We start from the raw sequence: 19,906 nt of genomic DNA on the forward strand, positions 1-19,906 counted from the left end.
TTGAACCTTACACCACACACCTTTCGACGAACAACACCCACCCACCGTCTCTTCACGCCACTCGCCTCTCACATCTCCAACTCGCCATGTCCGCGTACGCCAGCCCTGCGCCGTCGGATTCGAACAATGAGCCCAAGAAGATCACCTTTAGGTTCTGCGAGGACTGGTAAGCTCACCTGCGCGTCCACATCTTGGAACAATCACTGACAAGCCCAGCTCCAACCTGCTGTACCCGCGCGAGAACAAAGAGAACAACACGCTCCAGTTCGCCTGCCGAACCTGCTCCTATGAGACCGAGGCTCAGTCGTCGTGCATCTACCGCAACGAGCTGAGCAACACAGCCGCCGAGACGGCGGGCGTGACGAGTGACTTGGGCCAGGATCCGACGGTTAGTAACACCTATGCTGGCAGCGCGATGCACCCCAACATCATGTCCACCACCAACACAAGCCCCAACCACCACCACCCCATGGACGACGACGACGAAGACATGGACCTGGATTCGCTGGCCGACGTGCCCTCGTTTTGCACCATGTGCGGGCAGGAGATATTCTGCGGCATGTGCGGCCAGGAGACCAAGGACGCGGGCCTGTTTATCGAGGCCGACGACGAGGAACCCGGCGTCCTCCACGCCAGCCGCCCGCCGCGCGAAGTCCACATGCCCGACGCTCTCATGGCAGACCACCGCTACTTCGACCTTGACGAGGATTACGACGTAGACGACGACGACGACTTCGATGCGACAGAGCCGCCCTACCATTCCCAGCAACACCCTCACCCCCAATGATCGTCCGCGCCCTCCATCACCATCCAGATTTCTTGCCTACTTGTACTTGTATACTTTGCTTTACAAATCACCACCTGCACTACCACATGCAACAGTCGTTAGTCGCGCCGAGCTTCTCGTCGAGCTTTGCCCGCTAACTTCTTGCTCGTTGTACATAGCTGCCTAGGACGAACCGCCCCTGTCCCAAGTGCGGCGAGACCGAGGCGGTGTTCTTCCAATCGCAGCAGCGAACCGCCGAGACTGGCATGGTACGTCTTCTCCCCGCGTCAGCAATGCCTTGCAGGACTGACTCGCGCGTGCCTTTAGAAACTCTACTACGTTTGCGTTAGCCCGAGCTGTGGCTACGTCTGGCAATAGGCGACTGTCCACGGACCACGTCCATCCAGGGTGTGGGGAGATTGGTCAAGGATATCATAATGCCACGGAATTACCGAGATCAAAAATGAAGGGAAATGGAGTCTCAGCATAGGACGGGAGTTTATTGCTCATTGGAGCGGGGAAATTTTTCATGTGTTTTTCTGGGAGGCTTTTCTACATGTTCTGTCTTCTTCTTGATGATGTCCTGGGAGGCGTTTTGGGTGCTGATGCAAAAAGAATCTGGCGGTGGGTTCCTGATACCCTGATTCCGAGCACTGCTGCTCTAGATGAGAATATGTCGTTGTTGTACAATTGGATATGATACTCCTTTTCACTCCGATGCCCCTTTTGAATCGTCTCTGCGTGGTATATTTTGATTGGTTTATACGTGGGCCGGCGCCATGGAGAGAATCTTGGACCACTGCGTTTTCCTGAGCTCGGCGCCCACGACACCTGTACGCAAGACAATGTCAGCCCTGACACCAAAGACTCCCATACATCCTTCTCGTCCAATGTCGTCCGCCGTCGTCCCGCCCCCGTCGCAGCTGAATGGGGAACCGACTCACCGTTCAAACGCGTGCCAATGGGCTCGCCATTCTTGTTGATGAGGACGCAAGCGTTGTCGTCGAAGCGGACGACGCTGCCGTCGGGGCGCTGCAGCTTCTTGGCCGTGCGCACGACGACGGCGTGCCGTATGTCGCCGCGGCGCACCTTGTTTGCGGCGCTCACGGCGACGCTGCCGCCGCCGGACTCGGGCCCGAAGCTGCGCTGCTTTTGCACGACGACGATGATGCGTTCTCCTGTGGGTGGGTAGCGGCTGTTAGCGTGGTTGTGTGGTGGATGTGCGTGGTGAAGCGCGGAGGCGCGCGTTTGGAGTGCGCTGTTGCGCCGCGTTGGGGGTGCGTTGGGATGGGTGATTGCTCTTTGACGCGCTCGTCTGAGTGCTTGTTCGGAGGTCGTGCGGCGTCTAGATGCGGCGGCGCGCTGTTGGGACTTGGTATAAAGTGCCGCATACGAGCGGTGGTGCATGACAGGACAGGGCAGGGCAGGCGGAGGAGCAAAAGAAGTCGTCTCGTACCGATTTTGGCGGGCCGCTCGGCGCGCATGACCTTGATGCACTCGACAATGGCGGCGCCCGAGTTGTCGATGCAATTGATCAGCGACTGTGGTGAAGCGTCAGCTTGGAGGCTTCGTCGTGGGGGTGCCGTGTTCGCCGCATCGGTGGACGTCGAGTTTGACTGCGGCGGCGGTTGGGCTTGGGCGTACCTTGAGCTGAATCATGGTGACGGACGGAGCACGCCCTCGTCAGTCTGCGCTGGGGGCGATTGGGGAGAGGCGGCGTTTGAGGTAGTGTAGCAGTGGTGTTGGCGGAGAAATCCGCGCGGGAACTTGACTTTCTGAAAGGATGTACCGTCCGGTAGCACATGGGCGTCGTCCGAGCTGGCGGTTCTCGGGATGCCTGACATGACCCCAGCCTTCTCCCCTCGACTCTCTCCTCTCAAAACCTACATGTACCTACTCAGACGCTTTGCCTGTCCTCGCGCCTCTCGCCCACGCCAATATCCATGTCGTCTGCGCTACGGCGGTAGCGCCCTCCCTCCCGCTTCCCTGGCCGCTGCTCCAAGTCTCTTTCACTCCTCCTCCCATGCGTCCATCTGCTGTCGCTCTCGACTCTCTCCCTCGTGATCTTCTGCGCTTGCGCCCTGCAACGCACGCTCCCCCTACGTCACCCGCTCTCCTATTCTCTCGCACGTCTGCTTTTCTTTCACTGGCGTCTCTCTCGTCCTTGGCCCACGCTTCCGTCCTCGTCTCGTCTGCGTCCGCTGGCAAGCTCGCAACATGTCCAAGCGGGACAAGGAAGCGCCCTTGAAGGAGGCTCTCGCGAAGAAGGGCGGCTTGACTTTGTCCCAGCTAGCTCACTACGACGATCTCGCAACAGACGCCCTCGTGGACAAGGTAAGACGCGCCGCGCCTTGCGCCGTGTCCCAACGTTTCGAGGCTGACACGGGCGCCCTCAGGTCTACTTTTGGACCACGATCCGCAAGAACCGCTTGCGCTACTCTTCGCTCCGTGGCCTCAATGACGAAAAGGTCGCCGACTTGCTCCGCCAAAAGGTCATCATCGGCAAGGACCCGGCCAAGGCGCTGCAGCTGCTCCTCGAGGAGCCAGCCTTGAAGAGGAATTTTCAGCGCCTCGGCACCAATGACGAGCGCGAGCATTTCAAGCGCCATTTGCGCAAGTACATTAACATTTACATGCCCGACTGCCCCTGGGAGGTTGCGACGACCAATCGCTACACCATCACGCAGCACGAGGCCGCCGTCTACGCGAGAAAGGACATTCGCAAGCACGAAGTCATCAAGTACCTCTGCGGCATCCAAGTCGCCCTGACCCAGAAGGAGGAGGAGAAGCTCGACGTGAACAAGAGCGATTTCAGCATTGTGAGGAGCAGCAGGAAGAAGACGTCGTCACTGTTCTTGGGCCCGGCCCGCTTCGCCAATCACGACTGCGAGGCAAATGCCCGCCTCACCACCAACGGCCCCAATGGCATGACCATCGTTTCCGTGCGCGAAATCGAGTCTGGCCAGGAGATTACCGTTTCTTATGGCGACGATTACTTTGGCGAGGACAATTGCGAGTGCCTGTGCGCCACGTGCGAGAAGTATCAGAGGAACGGATGGGATCCGGCCAGGAGGGAGGAATCAGAAGAAGCAGAAGAAAAAGAAGACGACGCCCAGGATGAGGAAGATGCGGTGGAAGATGAAGAGGCGGCCAAGAGCAAGGAGGTCGAAGAGACGGAAGCCGCCCCCGATGTGAACTCGGCCTCAGGAACCCCATATTCGTCAAGGAAGAAGAGAAAGTGCCCGATGGACGCCCAAGCAGACCCGCAGAATCAAGATTTGGGTGGCAAGAGGAGACAACTGGAGATGGCACCAAATCCGCCACCCAGGTCTCCCAGTTTCTCCCCCGTCCGGAGTAGAATCGGTACTGTTGTCGAAAGGCCGGACGATTTTCAACTCATGGAGAATGTTTTCGGGTCTATGAAGTTCGATTTTGACAACGACATCTGGAGTCCGCTTTGCCCCCCAGGCATTCGAGATCGATATTGGGAAAATTGGAAATCAGTCGCTTGGCCAGACCGAGATACGGATTTGGTGGCGGAACGTGCCCGGAAAGAGCCAAGGTCGACGATGTGGCGAGAGTATATTGAAATATGTTGGAGCACCGTCCGTCCACCGGCCTGCTGGGACCATGCGAAGCTAGGGGACGTGTTCTTGCGCAGAGTTGATGAAATCTACCGCCACATGAAAAAGGTGGAGGAATCGAAACCGATAAAGGAATCGCCATCGACTCGCATCCACGGATACACTTCAACAAGCACGCAGACTGATGATACTACGACAAGCGCGCAGCATGTCTACACTACAACGAGCACGCAGACTGACGATGCGCTCTGGGGACAAGATCGGGGTCGCAAGAGGAGGAATTCCACGAACGATGGAATCAAGAAGGTTGCGCGGCCCAGACAGCGTCACAGTGTCTCGTCCATGTCTTTTCAAGAAGCACATGGAGCCGCCTACGCAAAGCTCACGACACTTCGAAATCAACACAGATTCCATGGTTCTGTTATCTCGGAGTCCGATTCCTTAAGCACGGACTCACCCGCCTCTTACGACAGTTCGCCGCCATCTTCTGATTCGACTGCTGCGACCTCCGCTGATGGTGAAGCTGCGGCTGTGGGTTTTCCTGCATCTCGGTCAAAGACGAGGCCTGGACAAGACGCTGCAGGCATCACCATCCACGTCGATAGCTCTGCCGCCGAAGGACCTTCGTCAACGCCCATCTCCACTTCCATCTCCGAGCTCAGCGAAATGTCTGACAACGTCGCCTTTGACGATGCCAACCAGCGGCTGGTCCACCACGAGCGGCCACGCACGCCGCCCCGCACGCGGTCCCGTTCGCACAACAAGGACCTCCCGCCCACGTCGCAGCCGGCCGCGCCGATCCCCACGATCGAGAGCAGCAGCGGCTCCGCGGCCGCGCCCACCGCCTTCGACCCCAACCGGCGAGTCCCAGGCGACTACACGCTGACGCCACTCCTCCTGTGCGCCAAGTACAGCCGGTGGGTATCGTGCCGCACGTGCGACGGCGATTTCGTGCAAGAAGACGCGTACCTGACGCGCGCGGCGTGCCCGCGCTGCGAGCGGCACTCGAAGCTGTACGGCTACGCGTGGCCCAAGACGGAGAAGGACGGCCGCTGGGACACGGAGGAGCGCGTGCTCGACCACCGCGAGATCCACCGCTTCATCCCGCCCGACGAGGAGCGCGAGATGCGCAAGGGGCGCAAGAACCTGGCGGCCGAGATGGTCCGGCGCCACGGGAGCGCGGCGGCCAGCGAGGCGCGCGAGCGCGATGGGTCGCTGAGGCTTGAACCGGACAGTGAGAGCGGCGAGGGCACGCCGCGGAGGGCGACGCGGCGCACTAGGAGTAGGCTGAGTATGGGAACGAAGTAGGCGCGGCGGTAGACGTAGAGGTAGAGGTAGCGACGTCGTTTTTTGGGCGTGGTGGAGGCATGCGTGATGGGACAGTCGAGCACGACTATTGGTGCAATGGACACAACCTATGCAATCGATGCAATGGATGGAATGGCTTCGGTAATCGCGAAGAACGGTTTGACCACATCTCCCTGTCTCTTTCTCTCTCTCTCTTTCCTCTCTTCCTCTTTCCTCTCTTCCTCTTCACTCTCTCCTCTCCTATCACCTCTCCGCCAAGGAAAGGCGTGTGGCATAGCATAGCACGGAGTACATGTAACATTTCCAGCTTCTGCTGCGGTGGAGATGGAGTCCGGGGGTGGCTTGCTTGCTGGCTGGGAGTACATACACACAGAAGCATATACATAGGGTTCTTTTCTTCTTCTTCCTCCTTCCCTTCTCAACCGTCTCCTCCGCTTCCTTTTCATCCGTTCAATCATCGCCTCATCCAACTATTTTGCTACGGTCCATCGATAGAGGGAGAGTGGGACTAAAAGCAAGGAGTGAAGTAAAAGGGAAAAATACGCGTGTAGACTTAGTGTAGTACTGCTCAGTGAAGCGTAGGCCAGGCCAGTTCAGTTTTCTTGATTGCCCTTAATAGTCCTTGGTCAATTGAGCGGGTAGGGTACTTGTAGCTACAGCAAAGGAAAAAAGCAAGAGAGCAAGGAATATGCGAATCGAGGAGGTAATAGACGGCGGATAGCGGGGTGTAATGACGAGTGCATGTGAGTAGTAGAGGAGGGTCATGGGTACAAGTTCAGAAGGAGAGGCGCAGATTTAGTCTTTAATCAGTAATCCCTCGCGCGTGCATATATCTCTAGCAGTTTCAGTGTATCAAAATTTGTCCTCTCCCCTTTTCTTCTCTTCTGTTCTTGCCGTGATGTGACGAAGGGGTGGTTTAGAACGACACTTTCTAGTCACTGCTTACTTTGCATGCATACGACAGCGGTGTAGTTTCATACACAAACCATCAAGCTCCCGGTTACAGAAAGACAAGATGGAGAGGGGGGTTTGATCGCAGTGCTCCGATCTTTGGTTTGGAATGTAAGGTAGGTAGGTGAGTACCTCAGCAGCGAAGGTGGGAGTGCAGAGTCACCGTGCCATGCCAGAGGATCGTATGAAGTCCCAGCACAGCACACCACGCCACGGCGTCTCTGCTCTGCCATGTCCGCTTCAGCATCAGATAGACAGACAGTCCAAACGGTCAGGCAAAATGCATCAATGCATCAATCAATCAGTACCAATCTAGGTACATCCACTTCCCGGTCCGTCCCCAAAACAACAACCGTATAGCCCTTGTCCCGCCTGCTCGCCTGCTCAATGCAACCAGCCAGCCAGCCCAGCCCAGTGCTCTCCGTACGCCATGCCACCATCCATCCATCCATCCATCCATCATGGAATCATACGGTATAATATAAGTGATGAACAAAAACAAGCGGACGGGCGTTTGCCAACGCCACCCGCCGCCGCCGTGAAGGGAATAGAAAAAAGGGAGAAAAAGGACATGCCTGCAAAGGAAAAGAAGAAGGACTAGAAGAAGGTGTAGGGGTGATAAAGGCAAAACACCACGACAGCAACAACAACGACCGAAAAGAGTGGACAAAACAGCGCCTATCCCACACCCACCCCCGCAACACCATTGACGCCGCCCATGCCCGCAGCATTCAAGCTCGTCTTTCGACTGCCTCCGCCTGCTCCTCCACCTCCTGCGCCACTACTACCGCCACCTCCTCCCCCTCCAGACGTATTGGGCGACGGCCCAGGCAACTGGCCGGGGAGAATCTGGCGCGGCCCACCGCCGCCGCCACCGCCCACGTTCCCCATATTGGACTGCCGGCGCGCAGCCACCGCGGCAGCGTTGGCAGACGACAAGCCCATGGCCGCCACGTCGTCGCCCGCGCCGAGTCCCATCGCGGAGCCGGGTCCCGCGGCGGCGGCTGCTGCGGCGGCGGCCGTTGCGTTGGCAGAGGACGACGAGTTTGTGCCAGCGCCGCCGGGCGTCATGAGGGGAGGCGGCTGGTGCGGTTCACCAAATATGGCACCGAGGAGGCCGAGGCCGCGGTAGGCGGCGGGGGGGAAAGTAGATGAGGACGAGGACGAAGGCATGGTGTGCGGGTCTGTAGATGCGGTCGACGGGGGCGGCGGCGGCGCGCCGGTGGAGAAGAGGCCGGAGCCGTTGCGGCCGCCCATGCTCTGCTGCAGCATCTCCTTGATGCGGACGTTCTGGTATTTGGAGCGCGTGGCGATGAGCGGGCGCGTGACGAGCGGCGCCGGGCGCGAGCGCACAATGGCCGCCATGATGGCGTCCTTCTCCTCGTCCGAGTCGATGGGCGCGTGGTTGTCGAAGTCGTCGGCCAGCGGCGCGTTGGCGTCGATGGCCGCGCGCTGCTGCTTGGCTTGGTTCTTCTTCTGATACTGCGCCAGCAGCATGTCGTAGGGCAGCGAGCGGCCGGGCACCGCGCGCTTGGCCCCCATCGAGTGCGATTTGCACGTCAGCGAGCGCGCGCACATGCTGCCGTTGGGGAGCAGCACGCCGCACTGCTTTTCCACGTCGACCGGGCCCTTGGCCTTGGCCTGTTTGGCCTTGGGCTCGTCCTTCTTCTTCTTCTTAGTAGCCGGCGCCTTCTCCGCATCGCCATCTGCCTTGCGCTTCTTCGTCTTCTTTGCCCCTGTGTGATCTTCCAGCGCTCCCTTGGCGCTCTTCCGCGCGTTCTTGGGCGGACCCTCATCCTCCGACGGGAGACCCTTTTCGCGGCGGATGGCGGCTTCCTTTGCCTCCTTTGCCTCCTTCTTCTTCTTGAGCTTAGCCTGCTTCTTGTCCAGGCAGTCCCTGATATGGTCCTTGGCCGACGTGCGCAGGACGGGGCGCCGACAGTGGCGGCATTGGACCGTGTCGAGCTGGTCGTCCAAGGGGCGGTTGGTCGTGAAGGCGGCGAGGATGTGTTCGTTGAGCGAGTTGACTAGCGGCGACGTCGAGCCTCCCGGGGCCTCAATCTTCTTATTGTTCGCATCTAGACATCAGGGTGTCAGCATGCGGCCATGAATAGCAGCGCGCGCGCAGGCAAGCGTACCGACAATCTCGCTCTCCTTCCAGTTCCCCGGCTGCGTCTGCCTCGCCGCCGACTGCTTGAGCTTGATCTTGAGAGGCTTCCTCTCCTTGTCCTTCAAGACGGCGTCGGCGGCGTGTGCGTCGACCAAGCCCTGCTTGCCCATGGAGCCCGGGGCGGTTGGCGCTGTGTCCGACTTGTCAGCTCGAAGCCGTCGCAAGTGAGGCGAAAGCACGCGAGTGCGGGCAAAAGCAGGTGCGACGTACTCTTCCGGGCGCCGTTCGCCACCATGATTCTAGCGAGATGCGTATGTGTTGGGCGTACAAAGCGGGCTCGGGGGAGCTGCTGCGAAAGTTGGATGGTGTAGGAGGTCGTGTGGGGGAGATGGATCATCGGCCAACCCCAGCCTTCCATTCCGCCCGGGAGCGCCGCCGCCTGACGCCACGCCACGCCACGCCACGGCCCTACCTACCGTGCCTCCAACAACAAACTACTGAAGACAAAGCTACGTAGGCATGAATTGAATGTCTGTTTTTTCCATTTGCTATTTAACTAGGGTTTAGCGTCATGGTAGTGGTTCACTAATATGATGAATAGCGGAAATGCACGCATTTATAAAGTGCGGACATAATAGGGCACAGTAGTGACTACCTTAAGGCTCAGAAGCACAAGCAGCAATCACTCGCGAACAAGTGTATAAATACTCTTTACCACTGTCCCTGACATACGCACACTAAAATACTCCGAAATTCTTCTAAACCTCTCACCACAACTAAAACAGCGGCAAACAATTGCAACCTCGACACGACACTCAACCCGTAAATATCACCGCACCACAACGAGGAGACACAGAAAAGAACAACACTCAGGCACCACGCAACGCCATCAATTGCACTCCATAGCATTGCACTCCATTCAGTTCAATTCTATTCCATTCCCTTTCACTCCCTAGGTACCTCCTGTCATAGGTAGACGACCCAAAACCTGTCTGTCCACCCCAGGCACAAAGGCGTATACACGTACGCACCGCGTCCAAACACCCAGCAGCCCAGCGCCAAAGACACACACACCCACACACGCCACCCTTCTACACCCTCTCTGCCTTGTTGAGCCAGTCATCACCACCGCCAAGCGTGCGTGCGCACGTGCATCCGTCATGATACGTGGGAAGACAGTTTCGCGACCGTAATTCGAGCCGATTCATTCAGCTAGACTCGCAGCTCCCTCGCGTTCACCACTGGCTCCACATCACCGCTCGCTCGCCCGCCCGAGATACGTACATACACGCGCCGTAAAATGCTCATGAGGAGGAGAAAGTAGCGCAAGCAAGCAAAGAGAAGAAGAAGGGGAAAAGGGAAGAAGAAGAAGAAGCAGCAAGACAAAAGATCTTTGCATTTATGACACGAGCGAGCACACACAGACGAAGCGGGGATTGAGACGACTGATGAGCACGGTATACGCGCTTTCGTCGATGCTCGTAGTCTGTGCAGGAGGGAGGAATGGAGAGAGGCAGTGGCCCGTCAGTCGTCTGAACGGTGGCGAGGTTGCACAATGCACGTGCCCGAGCTTCTCTACGTGGATCTATCGTTTTGTGAAAAGGGCCGGTCAATGGCGAGGAAGAGTCTCCACGCCGGGGCTGGCGCAGTAAAGTTTCGAGAAGAAGTGGAAGAGCGCCGCGTCGGCTGCGTCGGGTAAGAATTGTAGTCGGGTCGGGGCATTTTACAGGTACGCAGGTCGGGCGACAAGCTGATTTTCGCGTCATCCAGGGTCGTGTATCGTGGCAGGCTAACAGCGCTCGCGCGGACGGCTCATTCGGCAAGCCAGCGTCGAAGGAGGGTCGGGTTCAAGATCGCCTCCATCATCGCTTCTTGCCCTTCGTCTTCTTGTTCTTCTTCGGCGGCTCCTCGCTGTGCAGGTGGCCCAGCTCGTCCACGGCGTAGCTGTTCTCCCACCGCAAGCACCAATACCTCGACGCGTCGTTCTCCGCGTGCGTCGCCTTTTGCCGCGTCTTGATTTTCTTGTCTTCATCGCCTTCGGCCAGCTTTTGGGCCTCCATGTCTTCCATGTGCGCCCTCCAGTTGACCATGTACTCGACAATCTGATCCTGCCAGGCGGTGAGCTCCTTTTTGAGCTTGAGCTCGCGGCTGCCTCGGTCGTCGAGCCACTCGAGAAGCTTCTGCACGTCCTCTGGGTCGTCGTAGTAGCCCCACTGGTCCGCACTGGAGAGCCGGACCCGCCCCTCTTCCTCTTCGCGCCGCTGCGCCATGGTAATGCCAAGCTCAGACTCACGCCTGCTCCTTGCCTCTTCTTCCGGTGACTCCTCCTCAATCAAGCCCTTGCTGAGTTCCGGGGGTCCTTGGATCCAGAGACGGCCGCTGACGTAGTTGTATTCGGCGGTAGAGCTCGTGGGCAGGCCGCCCAGTGGCATTCCCCATCGCTCAAGCCACCAGTATTGGTAGCAGAATCTGTCAGAACCCAGCGGGCGCAGCTGTTGACACTGGTTCTCCCGAAGCTCCTCGTCGTACTTTTTGATTTCGTTTTCGCACGCCTTGATAGCAGCGGCAGTCTTTTCAATCTCGTTGAGGAGCATGCGGAATTTGGCCCTTTCAGCTTCTTCCTTCTCCCGCTTCTCGCGCTCTAGACGCGTCTGTTCGTCTTCGACAAATTTTCGCTTGCGAGCATTGGACTTGCGCAGCTTGCGCCCGCGGTTCGGACTTGCGTCTTCTTTCTCGTCCTCCCCATTCGCGTCAGGATCAGTGATTCCGGACATGCTGACGTCGCCATTGGCTTCGGGCTGCGGCGAATGGGATGGTTGCTTGCCCTGCTCAATCTTTCTTTGTTGCTCGAGACCAGCCATCTTCTTGAGCCTGAATTTCATTCTGTTAGCAAAATGGCGATTGGATAAGGATATACTTACAGCTCCTTTCTTTCCCTCTGCTGCACAATCTTCTGGTTGCGAATGACTGTCATGTTCGCATTGCAGTTTACCATGTATTCGCGGAGGGGTTCAGTGGCAAGGGTGTAGCTTTTGAGTGTGTCGAGAATGGCGATGCGGAGGTTGATGTCCAAGCTGTTGTACTGCTCCCGCACCGTCTCAAGCTCAGGCTCCATGTCCGAAGGAACGAGGTGCGCAAGGATCTCGTCGCAAGTGGGCCTCTTGGACGAGGTCTTTGGTATTTGCTTGAGCACGCCAACGACAATCGCCTGCCACTTGCCCTCTTGGAAATCCCGGCGGGCGAGATGGTCCTTCCAGTCGAAATCCGACAAAAGTTCCGAAGCGCGGTTGGTGTGGCGTGGCGGGACCGGCTTGGTGGGAGTAGTCTCGACATCTTTGCTGCTGACCTTACTTCGTGTGCGCCTGGCAGGGGGGGTCTCGGACCGAGCTGGACTGGGCGACCTGCTGCTCTGGCTTTCTGCTCTAGATGAACCGCCGTCCCATTCGGAGAAGTTTTCGCTGTGCACGAGAATCTCGCCCTGATCGTCGACGAGCAGTTTCAGCAGTGCACAGTGAATCTCGGTGAGGAGTTGGCAGTCGTAGGCATCCCCGGGATAAGCCAAAGCTTCGATGAAGTCGTCGAGAGTAAACGAATCGAGAATGTACACTTCGGCGTGGACATTCAGCGTCTGCCAAACCGACAACATTGGTCCTACACTCTTCATCTGGATGCCCAGGTCCTCCTTGGGTGGCTGCGCGTCTTTGGGAATGTCGTTCGCCAAGAATTTGGGTGGAGGTCTAATTACGCCGTTCAGACGCATCGGGACCTCCGTATCCTCAATGGGATACTTGATAGACGGAAGCCGCCGTATGACCTGTAGGGGGGGCGGTCTTGGCGGAGCCATACGGTTGGGTGCTGGCATGGATTGGCCGTTCGGTGGCGCCGGGACAGGGACGATGGGGACACCACCCATGGGAGAGCCGAAGTTGGCATTCGGCGGTTGCGCTTGAAAAGGCGGTGGTCCAGTGCCTCCCGGGGGTGGTCGAAACGGGACTTGCGGTTGAGGTTGGATGATTGTGTTGTGGAACGCAAACTGTTGGGGGGGCTGTTTGTGCAGGATGTTGTCTGGGCCGCTGTAGTAGTTGTAGAAGGTTGTGGGCTGTTCTGTCTTGACAGTCTTTTTGGCCTCGGCGATACCCTGAGGAGTGAGGCTCCAAGGGACCTCCTTTGGCAGGCGGAATTCTGCCACCAATTCAGGCTTCACCTGCCACGGCGCGCCCTTGTAATTTTCAGAGAACGCAATGTTGCGGATGAAGCTGCGCAGGATTGATCGCGAGTAACTTCTCCGATCGCGCCATAGCTTTTTGCTGTCGAGAAGCGCGTCGGTGTTGCGGCCGTTCTCCTCCTTCACGGTAACAAAGTATCGAGACATGGGTTTGATCTTGCTCGGAGAGATTCCAGAGTCCGCAGATGGCGCAAAGGTGACTTTATCACGGACGATGCCCGGCAAGCGCTGTTCGGAATCCTCGTCGAGTTTGGCATTGACATGCTCGCCAGGGTAAAAGTCTTCCTTCAATTCCTACAATGACTTAGTATTGTCCTGTGCCAGCGTGAGGTTAAACCTACGGCATAGATCCTAGTCACTTTGGACGAAAGTTAGCAGCTGGCGTGGTGCCTGCCATTCATGACATTTGACATACCAAGTTCTTCAAGTCTGGGAACAGTCGAGTGATGGACCTTACGGCAGACGTGGTACCGCAGCGGCTTGGGAAATATGCTTCGAATCTCGCGCGCGTCCTCATCCTGAATTCGTCAGTGTGCGGACGAGACGACCAGCCTGGCGCATACATACCTCTGCCTCGAGAGCATCGAAAAAGGACAGGTTACCCTGGCCGGTGATTTGATTGGTGAAATGCTTCTGCTCCAAGTCAGTCTTGCGCCGGCGACATGCGGTGAATGCGGCAAACTCGCCTTTCTGTAAAAGTCTAACCTGCTACGCGTTAGCAATGGTACCCATTAGATTTTGGAGGTGAAAGAGGGCGCACCTATGGGCGTATTTTTCATATTCGACAAAGACCTCGCCCGTCTGTCTTATCATCCACACCTGGAACCACGTCAATACCAGCCCGAATATGCCGTGTTTTCGCAGAAGCAAGCTCGCCGTACCTGTGTGTTCTCGTCGGAAATGTGCGGGTCCGCGACATACTGGACGGGCGACCTCTTGTAAAAAACCTTGACCGATTAGCAAAGCTCGACCGCGGCGGCAGCGTACGCGGGAGGGGAGAGATGTGCTCACCATGATAGGCGGAGCCGTTCGTCCTGGCACTGCGGTGGGCAGCGGCAGGTTGAGCTGGCTCTGGGTAGACGAGTGTGGGCCAGGGCCCAGTCTGTCCTTGTATTTCTACCCTCTTCAGCCCTACGAGAAGCTGTCCGCAAGACGGAGTTAAGCGCGGCGGTACAGCTTGAGCGTCGAGAAGCAGTGGTTGGCGAGGAATTGAAATGGCGCGGTCGATGGGGGTTGGTCCTGGAGGGACGGCGACGGTCGAGGTAGGCGGCAGCTCGCGGAGCGACCAGGCGGAGGGTGGGTGGGGAGGTTGTGGTGGTTGTGGGCGGAAAGCGTGTGGGAGCGGGCAATCTATAATTCGTAGAACGCGTCGAGTGGGCGCAGACGCGTAGCTCGTGGCGTTTGTGGGGAGCGACAAATGGTGAGGCGGGCGTGGTGGTGGTGGTGGTGTTGTGCGCGGCAGAGGCAGAACGTGGAGATCGCCTGGGAGGAAAAGGTAGAAGCTCTGAAGGTAGAGGAGACAAGGTAGGTGGGTGCTGTTCCTCACGCTATGCTGCTCTGCGGAAAGGTTCTTGGCGCTGCCCCCTGCTGGCACACCTGCAGTACCCTTCACCATCCCAATCCACCTTGTCGCCTCCGACACCCCATCCACCTCCCACAACGGCCGTGTTTGGGCTCATTCGAATCCTCCCTACGAGGCCGTCTCAACAGTACCATGTTCGCATCATTCCAATTCCATCTTCTCCAGTCCCTGTCCGACATGTCAAACCCTGGACCATCGATATCCCCGAATAGGGTCCGAAGTCTGTGTGCTTCGCTACGTCTCCCGCCGCCACCGCTCTGCCATGTCTGCAATGTGCTCTCCAGCGACATGACGTGCCTCCTGACCCGCGGAGACGAGATAAAAATAATGTTCCTGATTTCCATCCCCGTTTTTCGAGCATTTCCAAGCTGATGCTTGGCGGCGCAGCGGGTGTAGAAAGAGATGGGACACCCTGGGTCTAGCTGCAGCAGCGCATGAATGCTTCCTAAGCGCAACTGTAGCAGTGAATGGATGCTCCCTAAGCGTGACTATAAAAGCAGATTATGGCTCCTAAATAATAGCTGTAGCAGTGAACGAATGCTCCCTAATCGCATTCATTTTGCTAGGAAGTCTTATTTCTTTCGACACCCATTGTGGCGGCTTGTCCAACTGCCAGTGGGATGCTTTTGCTGCTAAAAACCATGGCGCACACCTCAGGCTTCTCAGACATCCTCCTGGAGGACTGTAATACCCATTACATCTCCATTTCCTTGGGATTGGATAAATCCCACTACTACACCGTGAGAGGGTTGACCTATTTAATCAACAACAACGCTACTCCCTTTGACCCCATTTTCCTTTTTATACGCGCCGTGACCCATGGCAAGAGCCTTGAATCGAGATGATTGACACCATCAAGCTCGCATGCTCCAGGATCAAGGAGATACCTCAGCACCGAACGCCATCCACGACAGGTGCCGGCCGGCAATCTCCCACCTGCTGTCCAACTCATCGACATAGGGAAACCCATCTCACGAATCAAACACACGGCACGCAAGTACCAAAAGTATCCAGTCACGTTGTACGCTCCATTACTATTCTCGAATCTTGACATTTGCCCCCCTCCACCTCCTCCATCACTTTTTTTTCCTTTTCTCCCCATCTTTCCTCTCCCATTTCCCCGACTCTCATTGATGGGGGTTTCTTTCTCTGCCCTTTCGACCAGACTCGATCGAACTCAGTGTATCGTCATCCCCGCATCCCCGCAACCCCAGAGGAAACACAACCAAATTGGGCGGAGCCCTTGGCCTTGCACTTTGCTAGCAATCTCCTTTTTGCTCCTGTGCTCCGTAACCAAACCCTAAGCACGGCACCCTGGCTATTAAGTCCATCATGTCTCCCCCTCCCCCCACGCATGCATACAATCTGAGTATCTCAATCACACAAGAGAGAAGAGAAAGGAAGAAGAGACAAGGAAAAGGTAAAGCGAGAAGGGAAAGAGGCAAAGCAAGTCAAAAAGAAAAAGAAAGGCAAAGCAAGAATTAAGGTGCAGTCTCAAAATCTCTCGTGCGCGGGGGTGTAAAATCAGAAAAAAGGGGGGTATGGTTTGGAAGTGTAAGTTCCGTCACTGGATTCCAGCAACCAACCAAAAAAAGACGTGATTGAAATGAGATTGCGATTCGACAAATTTCAAAAGAGAAAAGAAGATGAGCGAACGTCGTAACACGCAGATACCCTACATTCATCCAGCACGAAACATGAAAACCCCGTCGCGTGCAGTGCGTCGCCAGTAATACAAAAGGGTGTGGGTAGTACATATCGTATCTACGCACCGGCGCAACTAGCAGCTACGCGATGCTTTGACACGGGGATGAGTGAAGCGACGAAGTGTGAGAAACTATCCACAGTAAGAAGGAAACGGAGTCCGACGATACGAGCCCCAAACGTGGAGGTAAATGGCAATAAATCAAAGAAAAAAAAAAGAAAAAGATGAAGAAATGGTTCGATGTGGACGGCCGTCAGCCGAACACGTGCCATCAGCCGGGACCGATTGAGCAAAGGAGCCGACCCGGAGCGTCTTACTGCGCGCCAGCTTCCTCTTCCGCCCAGCCGGGCAGCCCGCCGTGCTGATCCTGGATGGCAAGACCGAATCCGTTGCCGGCGCCGAAACCGCCAAGACCGCTAGACAGGCTGCCAAAATTCTGGTTCTGCGCCTGGCTCGTGGCGGCACTGCTGCTGCTCGGCTGACCAAAGGGGCCTTGCGAAAACACTGGCAGACTGACTGCGCGAGCGTGCTGCGCGCTCCTCGTTCCCAGGTTGGTCGGGGCGAGAAGGCCGCCAATCGTAGTAGAACCAGAGTTGGAGTTGGACACCGAGTTGCCGTTGGTCAAGCTAAAGGAGCTGCTGGGACCGTGGTGCGAGTGTGCCGGGCCGGCGTTGGCATTGTCGGCGGCGTAGAAAGCGGCCTGCGGGCTGGGGAATTGACTCTGCGAGCTTTGCGATTGGTGCGACTGCTGGGCGCTCGAAAAGGGATCCAGGCTCTGCTGCGACTGGTGGTACTGTTGCTGCTGAGCTTGCTGCTGGGCCTGCTGTTGCTGCTGCTGTTGCTGCTGCTGGGCCTGCAAGTACATGATCAGGGGGTTGTTTTGGTTCTGGTAAAGAATGTTTGCAGGGGCGGGCGCCTGCAACGCATTGAAGCCGCTGTTTGACGTGCCTGAACCGGTGGGCGAAATGTTTTGGGCCCTGTTAGGACCCATGCCGTTCAACGGAGATGGGGAGCTCAGGTTCTCCTGTCCGCCATTTTGCTGGGCCTGCTGGCTCAAATTTGCTAGCTGGCGCGGCTGGTTCCCGCAGCGATCTTTGCCAAAGTTGATCTTGAACCTCTTGTACTCGTCCTTCTGACGAACGGCCTCGATTGCCTTGATGGCGTTTGCAATGTTGGTAAAGTTGACAAACGCGCAGCTCTTTTCGCGCAGCGTGTTGACCAGTTCAATCTCGCCGTATTCGGAAAAGTCCTGGCGCAGGCGTTCCTCGGTCCACGACTCATCCAGGTTGCCAATGTAGACGTTGCGCGAGGCACCGCCGCTGACGGCGAGAGCAATCGCGGGTGGCAGGGCTCCAGAGTGCTTTCCCCATCCAATCTTGAGGCGCCTGTTGTGGATCATCAATCCCTGGAGATTGCTGAGCGCGTAAAACGAAGCAGCCGAGGTCGGATCGATGAAGGTGACGAAGCAAATGTGCTTGTCGGGAATGTAACGGATATGATGCAGGAGTCCGCCCCTGACAACGTTGCAGATTTCCTCGATGGTCGTCTCAGGGTGAATGTTGCCAAGGTAAACGGTCCTGTTTCCGAGGTTGTTGGGTCCGCCAGCGGATGTAGCGACGGCGGCCGCAGCGACAGACTGCTGCGCCAATGCGTTCGAAATCAAATCCCTGTCGGCGCCGTTGAGGACATGGGCGTACCCAGGAGCAATGCCAAGGTACTGGGCCGCGTTTTGCTGTTGCGTCTTCGAGACGTACGCGCAACGGTCTTTGCCATAGTAGACGCGGCGCGGAGGCTGCCACTTGGGCTCCTGGGGGAGTTGTGCGACGGCCTTGATGGCGTTGCCGATGGAGAGAAAGTGGACAAAGGCAATGGCCTTTTCGCGCACGATCTTGACCGTGTCAATGGGCCCAAACTTGCCCAAGTCTTCGCGCAGCTCTTCCTCGGAAATATCTTCGGGCAGATTGCCCAGGTACACGTTCCTCGAGGCACCCGACTGCTGAACGGCGAGGGCGACCGACGTCGGCACCTGCGACGGCTTGCCCCAGCCAATCTTGATATCCTGGCCCCTGATGGACAACTTTTTCAAGATTGCATCAGAGTGGAAGTGAGTGGCAGAGCTGCTGTCGAGAAACGAGATGAAGGCGCAGTTCTTGTCGGGCAAAAGCCTGACCGACTCGATCTGCCCGCTCCTGACGTGGCCAAGAATCTCCTCGGCAGTCGTCTCTGGAGGAATGTTTCCCAGGTATACCGTCCTGCTCGTGCCAGAGACCAGCCCCGGGGCCATGTGCATCTGCGCACCCAGACCACCCAGACTCTGGTTTGCGAGGCTCGGGTATGCCGTGGGAGGGGATTGCGGGCCGGCGAAGAAGGAAGGGGGGCTGATGCCGGTGGGCGACATGATGCTCTGGTACAGCTGCGGCGACATGGGCTGCTGGATCGGGCTGCCAATCTGAGGTTGCTGGTGCTGCTGCTGCTGGGCGCCATTGGTCTGGAAGCTTGAAAAGTTTTGGAACTGTGGAGAGCCAAAGGCGTTGGGGGAGCCGGGCTGGAAAGGGGAGCCCAGAAGCAGCTGCGAGGGCAGCAGCGGCGTAAAGTTCATGTCGAAGGCGGTACCTGGAGTCTGCATGTCGGGGCCCGTCTGGTTGATGGAACCTATTCTGCTCGTCGAGATGGAGGGCAGGTTCCTCTGAGGATGGCGATCGCCGTAGCCAGAGATGGAGGGCTGGTTCGAATGGAAGGCACCGTGCGAGAAGCCGGTCGAGTCGCCGCCGTTAAGGGAGGTTTTTGAGAAGGAGCTCAGGCGGGAGGCGCTGGGGCCGGTGGGGGTGGAGTCGGAGGGCTGCATGGCCAGCAAGTGTGGTGGCAGGACAAAGCCGTCCCGCGCACTGGTAGAGAGAACAGCCGTGATGGAGTATTACAGCGTCCGGTGCCTTTCGTACCGGACCAGAGCAAATATTAGAGGAGCGCACGGGGCGGTCGAGGGTCGCAGGGAATTACAGTGGGATCGAGGCGGGCTGGAAAGCAGACGTTAGCCACGAGTGCGACAGGCGGCGGATATGAGATCTGCAGGACAGGGGCGGAGAGGACGTACTCGTTACAGAGGGGGGCGCGCGCGCAGGAGACGAACAGGTCAACCAAAGCGCCGGGCGGGGATTACGATAGCGAGCGTCGCGGTGTTGGCAGGGCGGAGACAGAGATTTTGGCCGGTGGGGAGGAGAAGGAGAGGAGTTGGACAGAAGACGAGAAGTCTTGGACGGGGAGGGAGATGAGGGCGAGTCAGCTGGCGGTGTGAAAGGCCAGAGTAGTGGTAGGCAGAGTCGCGGGCCCCTTTTCCTATTATTTGCGGAGCACGAGGGCACGAGGGCAACGAGCGTGGGCGTCGCAAGGGTGTCGAGGCGGGCTTCTTGACTTCTGGCGAGAGGGCGGGCAGATTGATCAATATGTGGAGTTGGAATGCGGCCGAGGAAGAAGCGTGGTCGGACAAACTGCGAGGAGGGATGTTGAACGAGCGACGGTCAAGCGAATGACGGTGGTATTGACTTGAGCGAAAGACGCAGCGGCGAGCAAGGGACAGACTGGGGACAAAACGATGGACGATGGGCGATGGACGAAGGGGGGGGATGGGGGATGGAGGAGGAGGAAGCGGGTGGTGAGGTGGTGGTGAGAGGAAGAGCA

General features: G+C 57.5%; 6 protein-coding genes across 6 annotated transcripts; 2 read left to right on the forward strand and 4 right to left on the reverse strand.

Annotated features, from left to right (window-relative positions):
• The first annotated feature begins 12 nt into the window (after positions 1 to 12).
• On the forward strand, positions 13 to 1,472 carry J3D65DRAFT_640625 (DNA-directed RNA polymerase II subunit RPB9). The gene is made up of 4 exons (XM_066801811.1): positions 13 to 166; positions 217 to 388; positions 946 to 1,035; positions 1,094 to 1,472. Exons 1-4 carry the CDS (start codon positions 87 to 89, stop codon positions 1,142 to 1,144), a joined length of 393 nt encoding a protein of 130 aa, XP_066650485.1. The 5' UTR covers positions 13 to 86; the 3' UTR covers positions 1,145 to 1,472.
• J3D65DRAFT_640628 (mitochondrial 54S ribosomal protein uL14m) lies at positions 1,282 to 2,528 on the reverse strand. Its single transcript, XM_066801812.1, has 4 exons — positions 2,411 to 2,528; positions 2,223 to 2,307; positions 1,711 to 1,944; positions 1,282 to 1,597 (listed from the first exon to the last, which is right to left on the reverse strand). The coding sequence occupies exons 1-4, from the start codon at positions 2,423 to 2,425 to the stop codon at positions 1,527 to 1,529; spliced, it is 405 nt and encodes a 134-aa protein (XP_066650486.1). The 5' UTR covers positions 2,426 to 2,528; the 3' UTR covers positions 1,282 to 1,526.
• A 79-nt stretch (positions 2,529 to 2,607) lies between these two features.
• On the forward strand, positions 2,608 to 5,658 carry J3D65DRAFT_597173 (histone-lysine N-methyltransferase SET9; the record flags this gene model as incomplete). Its single annotated transcript, XM_066797843.1, has 3 exons — positions 2,608 to 3,100; positions 3,163 to 4,004; positions 4,524 to 5,658. Exons 1-3 carry the CDS (start codon positions 2,984 to 2,986, stop codon positions 5,656 to 5,658), a joined length of 2,094 nt encoding a protein of 697 aa, XP_066650487.1. The 5' UTR covers positions 2,608 to 2,983.
• A 1,269-nt stretch (positions 5,659 to 6,927) lies between these two features.
• Positions 6,928 to 9,088, reverse strand: J3D65DRAFT_640630 (SCA7, zinc-binding domain-containing protein). The gene is made up of 3 exons (XM_066801813.1): positions 8,990 to 9,088; positions 8,748 to 8,909; positions 6,928 to 8,687 (listed from the first exon to the last, which is right to left on the reverse strand). The coding sequence occupies exons 1-3, from the start codon at positions 9,012 to 9,014 to the stop codon at positions 7,288 to 7,290; spliced, it is 1,587 nt and encodes a 528-aa protein (XP_066650488.1). The 5' UTR covers positions 9,015 to 9,088; the 3' UTR covers positions 6,928 to 7,287.
• Positions 9,089 to 10,581: 1,493 nt separating this feature from the next.
• Positions 10,582 to 13,958, reverse strand: J3D65DRAFT_607317 (ATP-utilizing chromatin assembly and remodelling N-terminal-domain-containing protein; the record flags this gene model as incomplete). Its single annotated transcript, XM_066798496.1, has 8 exons — positions 10,582 to 11,590; positions 11,641 to 13,238; positions 13,286 to 13,302; positions 13,360 to 13,462; positions 13,512 to 13,644; positions 13,705 to 13,763; positions 13,826 to 13,891; positions 13,956 to 13,958. The coding sequence occupies 8 exons, from the start codon at positions 13,956 to 13,958 to the stop codon at positions 10,582 to 10,584; spliced, it is 2,988 nt and encodes a 995-aa protein (XP_066650489.1).
• A 2,455-nt stretch (positions 13,959 to 16,413) lies between these two features.
• J3D65DRAFT_150922 (uncharacterized protein) lies at positions 16,414 to 19,437 on the reverse strand. The gene is made up of 3 exons (XM_066794083.1): positions 19,323 to 19,437; positions 19,229 to 19,245; positions 16,414 to 19,173 (listed from the first exon to the last, which is right to left on the reverse strand). Exon 3 carries the CDS (start codon positions 19,074 to 19,076, stop codon positions 16,545 to 16,547), a length of 2,532 nt encoding a protein of 843 aa, XP_066650490.1. The 5' UTR covers positions 19,077 to 19,173; positions 19,229 to 19,245; positions 19,323 to 19,437; the 3' UTR covers positions 16,414 to 16,544.
• Positions 19,438 to 19,906: the final 469 nt, after the last annotated feature.

This window comes from Phyllosticta citribraziliensis (assembly GCF_038025025.1).
Source record: "Phyllosticta citribraziliensis strain CPC 17464 chromosome Unknown J3D65scaffold_14, whole genome shotgun sequence".
NCBI classification, from domain to species: Eukaryota; Fungi; Ascomycota; class Dothideomycetes; order Botryosphaeriales; family Phyllostictaceae; genus Phyllosticta; species Phyllosticta citribraziliensis.

Excerpts from the sequence above, each read along its gene's own strand:
- J3D65DRAFT_640630 (XM_066801813.1), bottom strand. The coding sequence starts at position 9,014 with ATGGTGGCGAACGGCGCCCGGAAGA. Across the intron at positions 8,910-8,989 it reads GGCGAACGGCGCCCGGAAGA|CGCCAACCGCCCCGGGCTCC; the intron begins GTACGTCGCACC and ends AGTCGGACACAG. Across the intron at positions 8,688-8,747 it reads GAAGGAGAGCGAGATTGTCG|ATGCGAACAATAAGAAGATT; the intron begins GTACGCTTGCCT and ends CCTGATGTCTAG.
- J3D65DRAFT_640628 (XM_066801812.1), bottom strand. Across the intron at positions 1,945-2,222 it reads CGAGCGGCCCGCCAAAATCG|GAGAACGCATCATCGTCGTC; the intron begins GTACGAGACGAC and ends ACCCACCCACAG. Across the intron at positions 1,598-1,710 it reads CATTGGCACGCGTTTGAACG|GTGTCGTGGGCGCCGAGCTC; the intron begins GTGAGTCGGTTC and ends TCTTGCGTACAG.
- J3D65DRAFT_150922 (XM_066794083.1), bottom strand. The coding sequence starts at position 19,076 with ATGCAGCCCTCCGACTCCACCCCCACCGGCCCCAGCGCCTCCCGCCTG.
- J3D65DRAFT_640625 (XM_066801811.1), top strand. The coding sequence starts at position 87 with ATGTCCGCGTACGCCAGCCCTGCGCCGTCGGATTCGAACAATGAGCCC. Across the intron at positions 167-216 it reads TTTAGGTTCTGCGAGGACTG|CTCCAACCTGCTGTACCCGC; the intron begins GTAAGCTCACCT and ends TGACAAGCCCAG. Across the intron at positions 1,036-1,093 it reads GAACCGCCGAGACTGGCATG|AAACTCTACTACGTTTGCGT; the intron begins GTACGTCTTCTC and ends GCGTGCCTTTAG.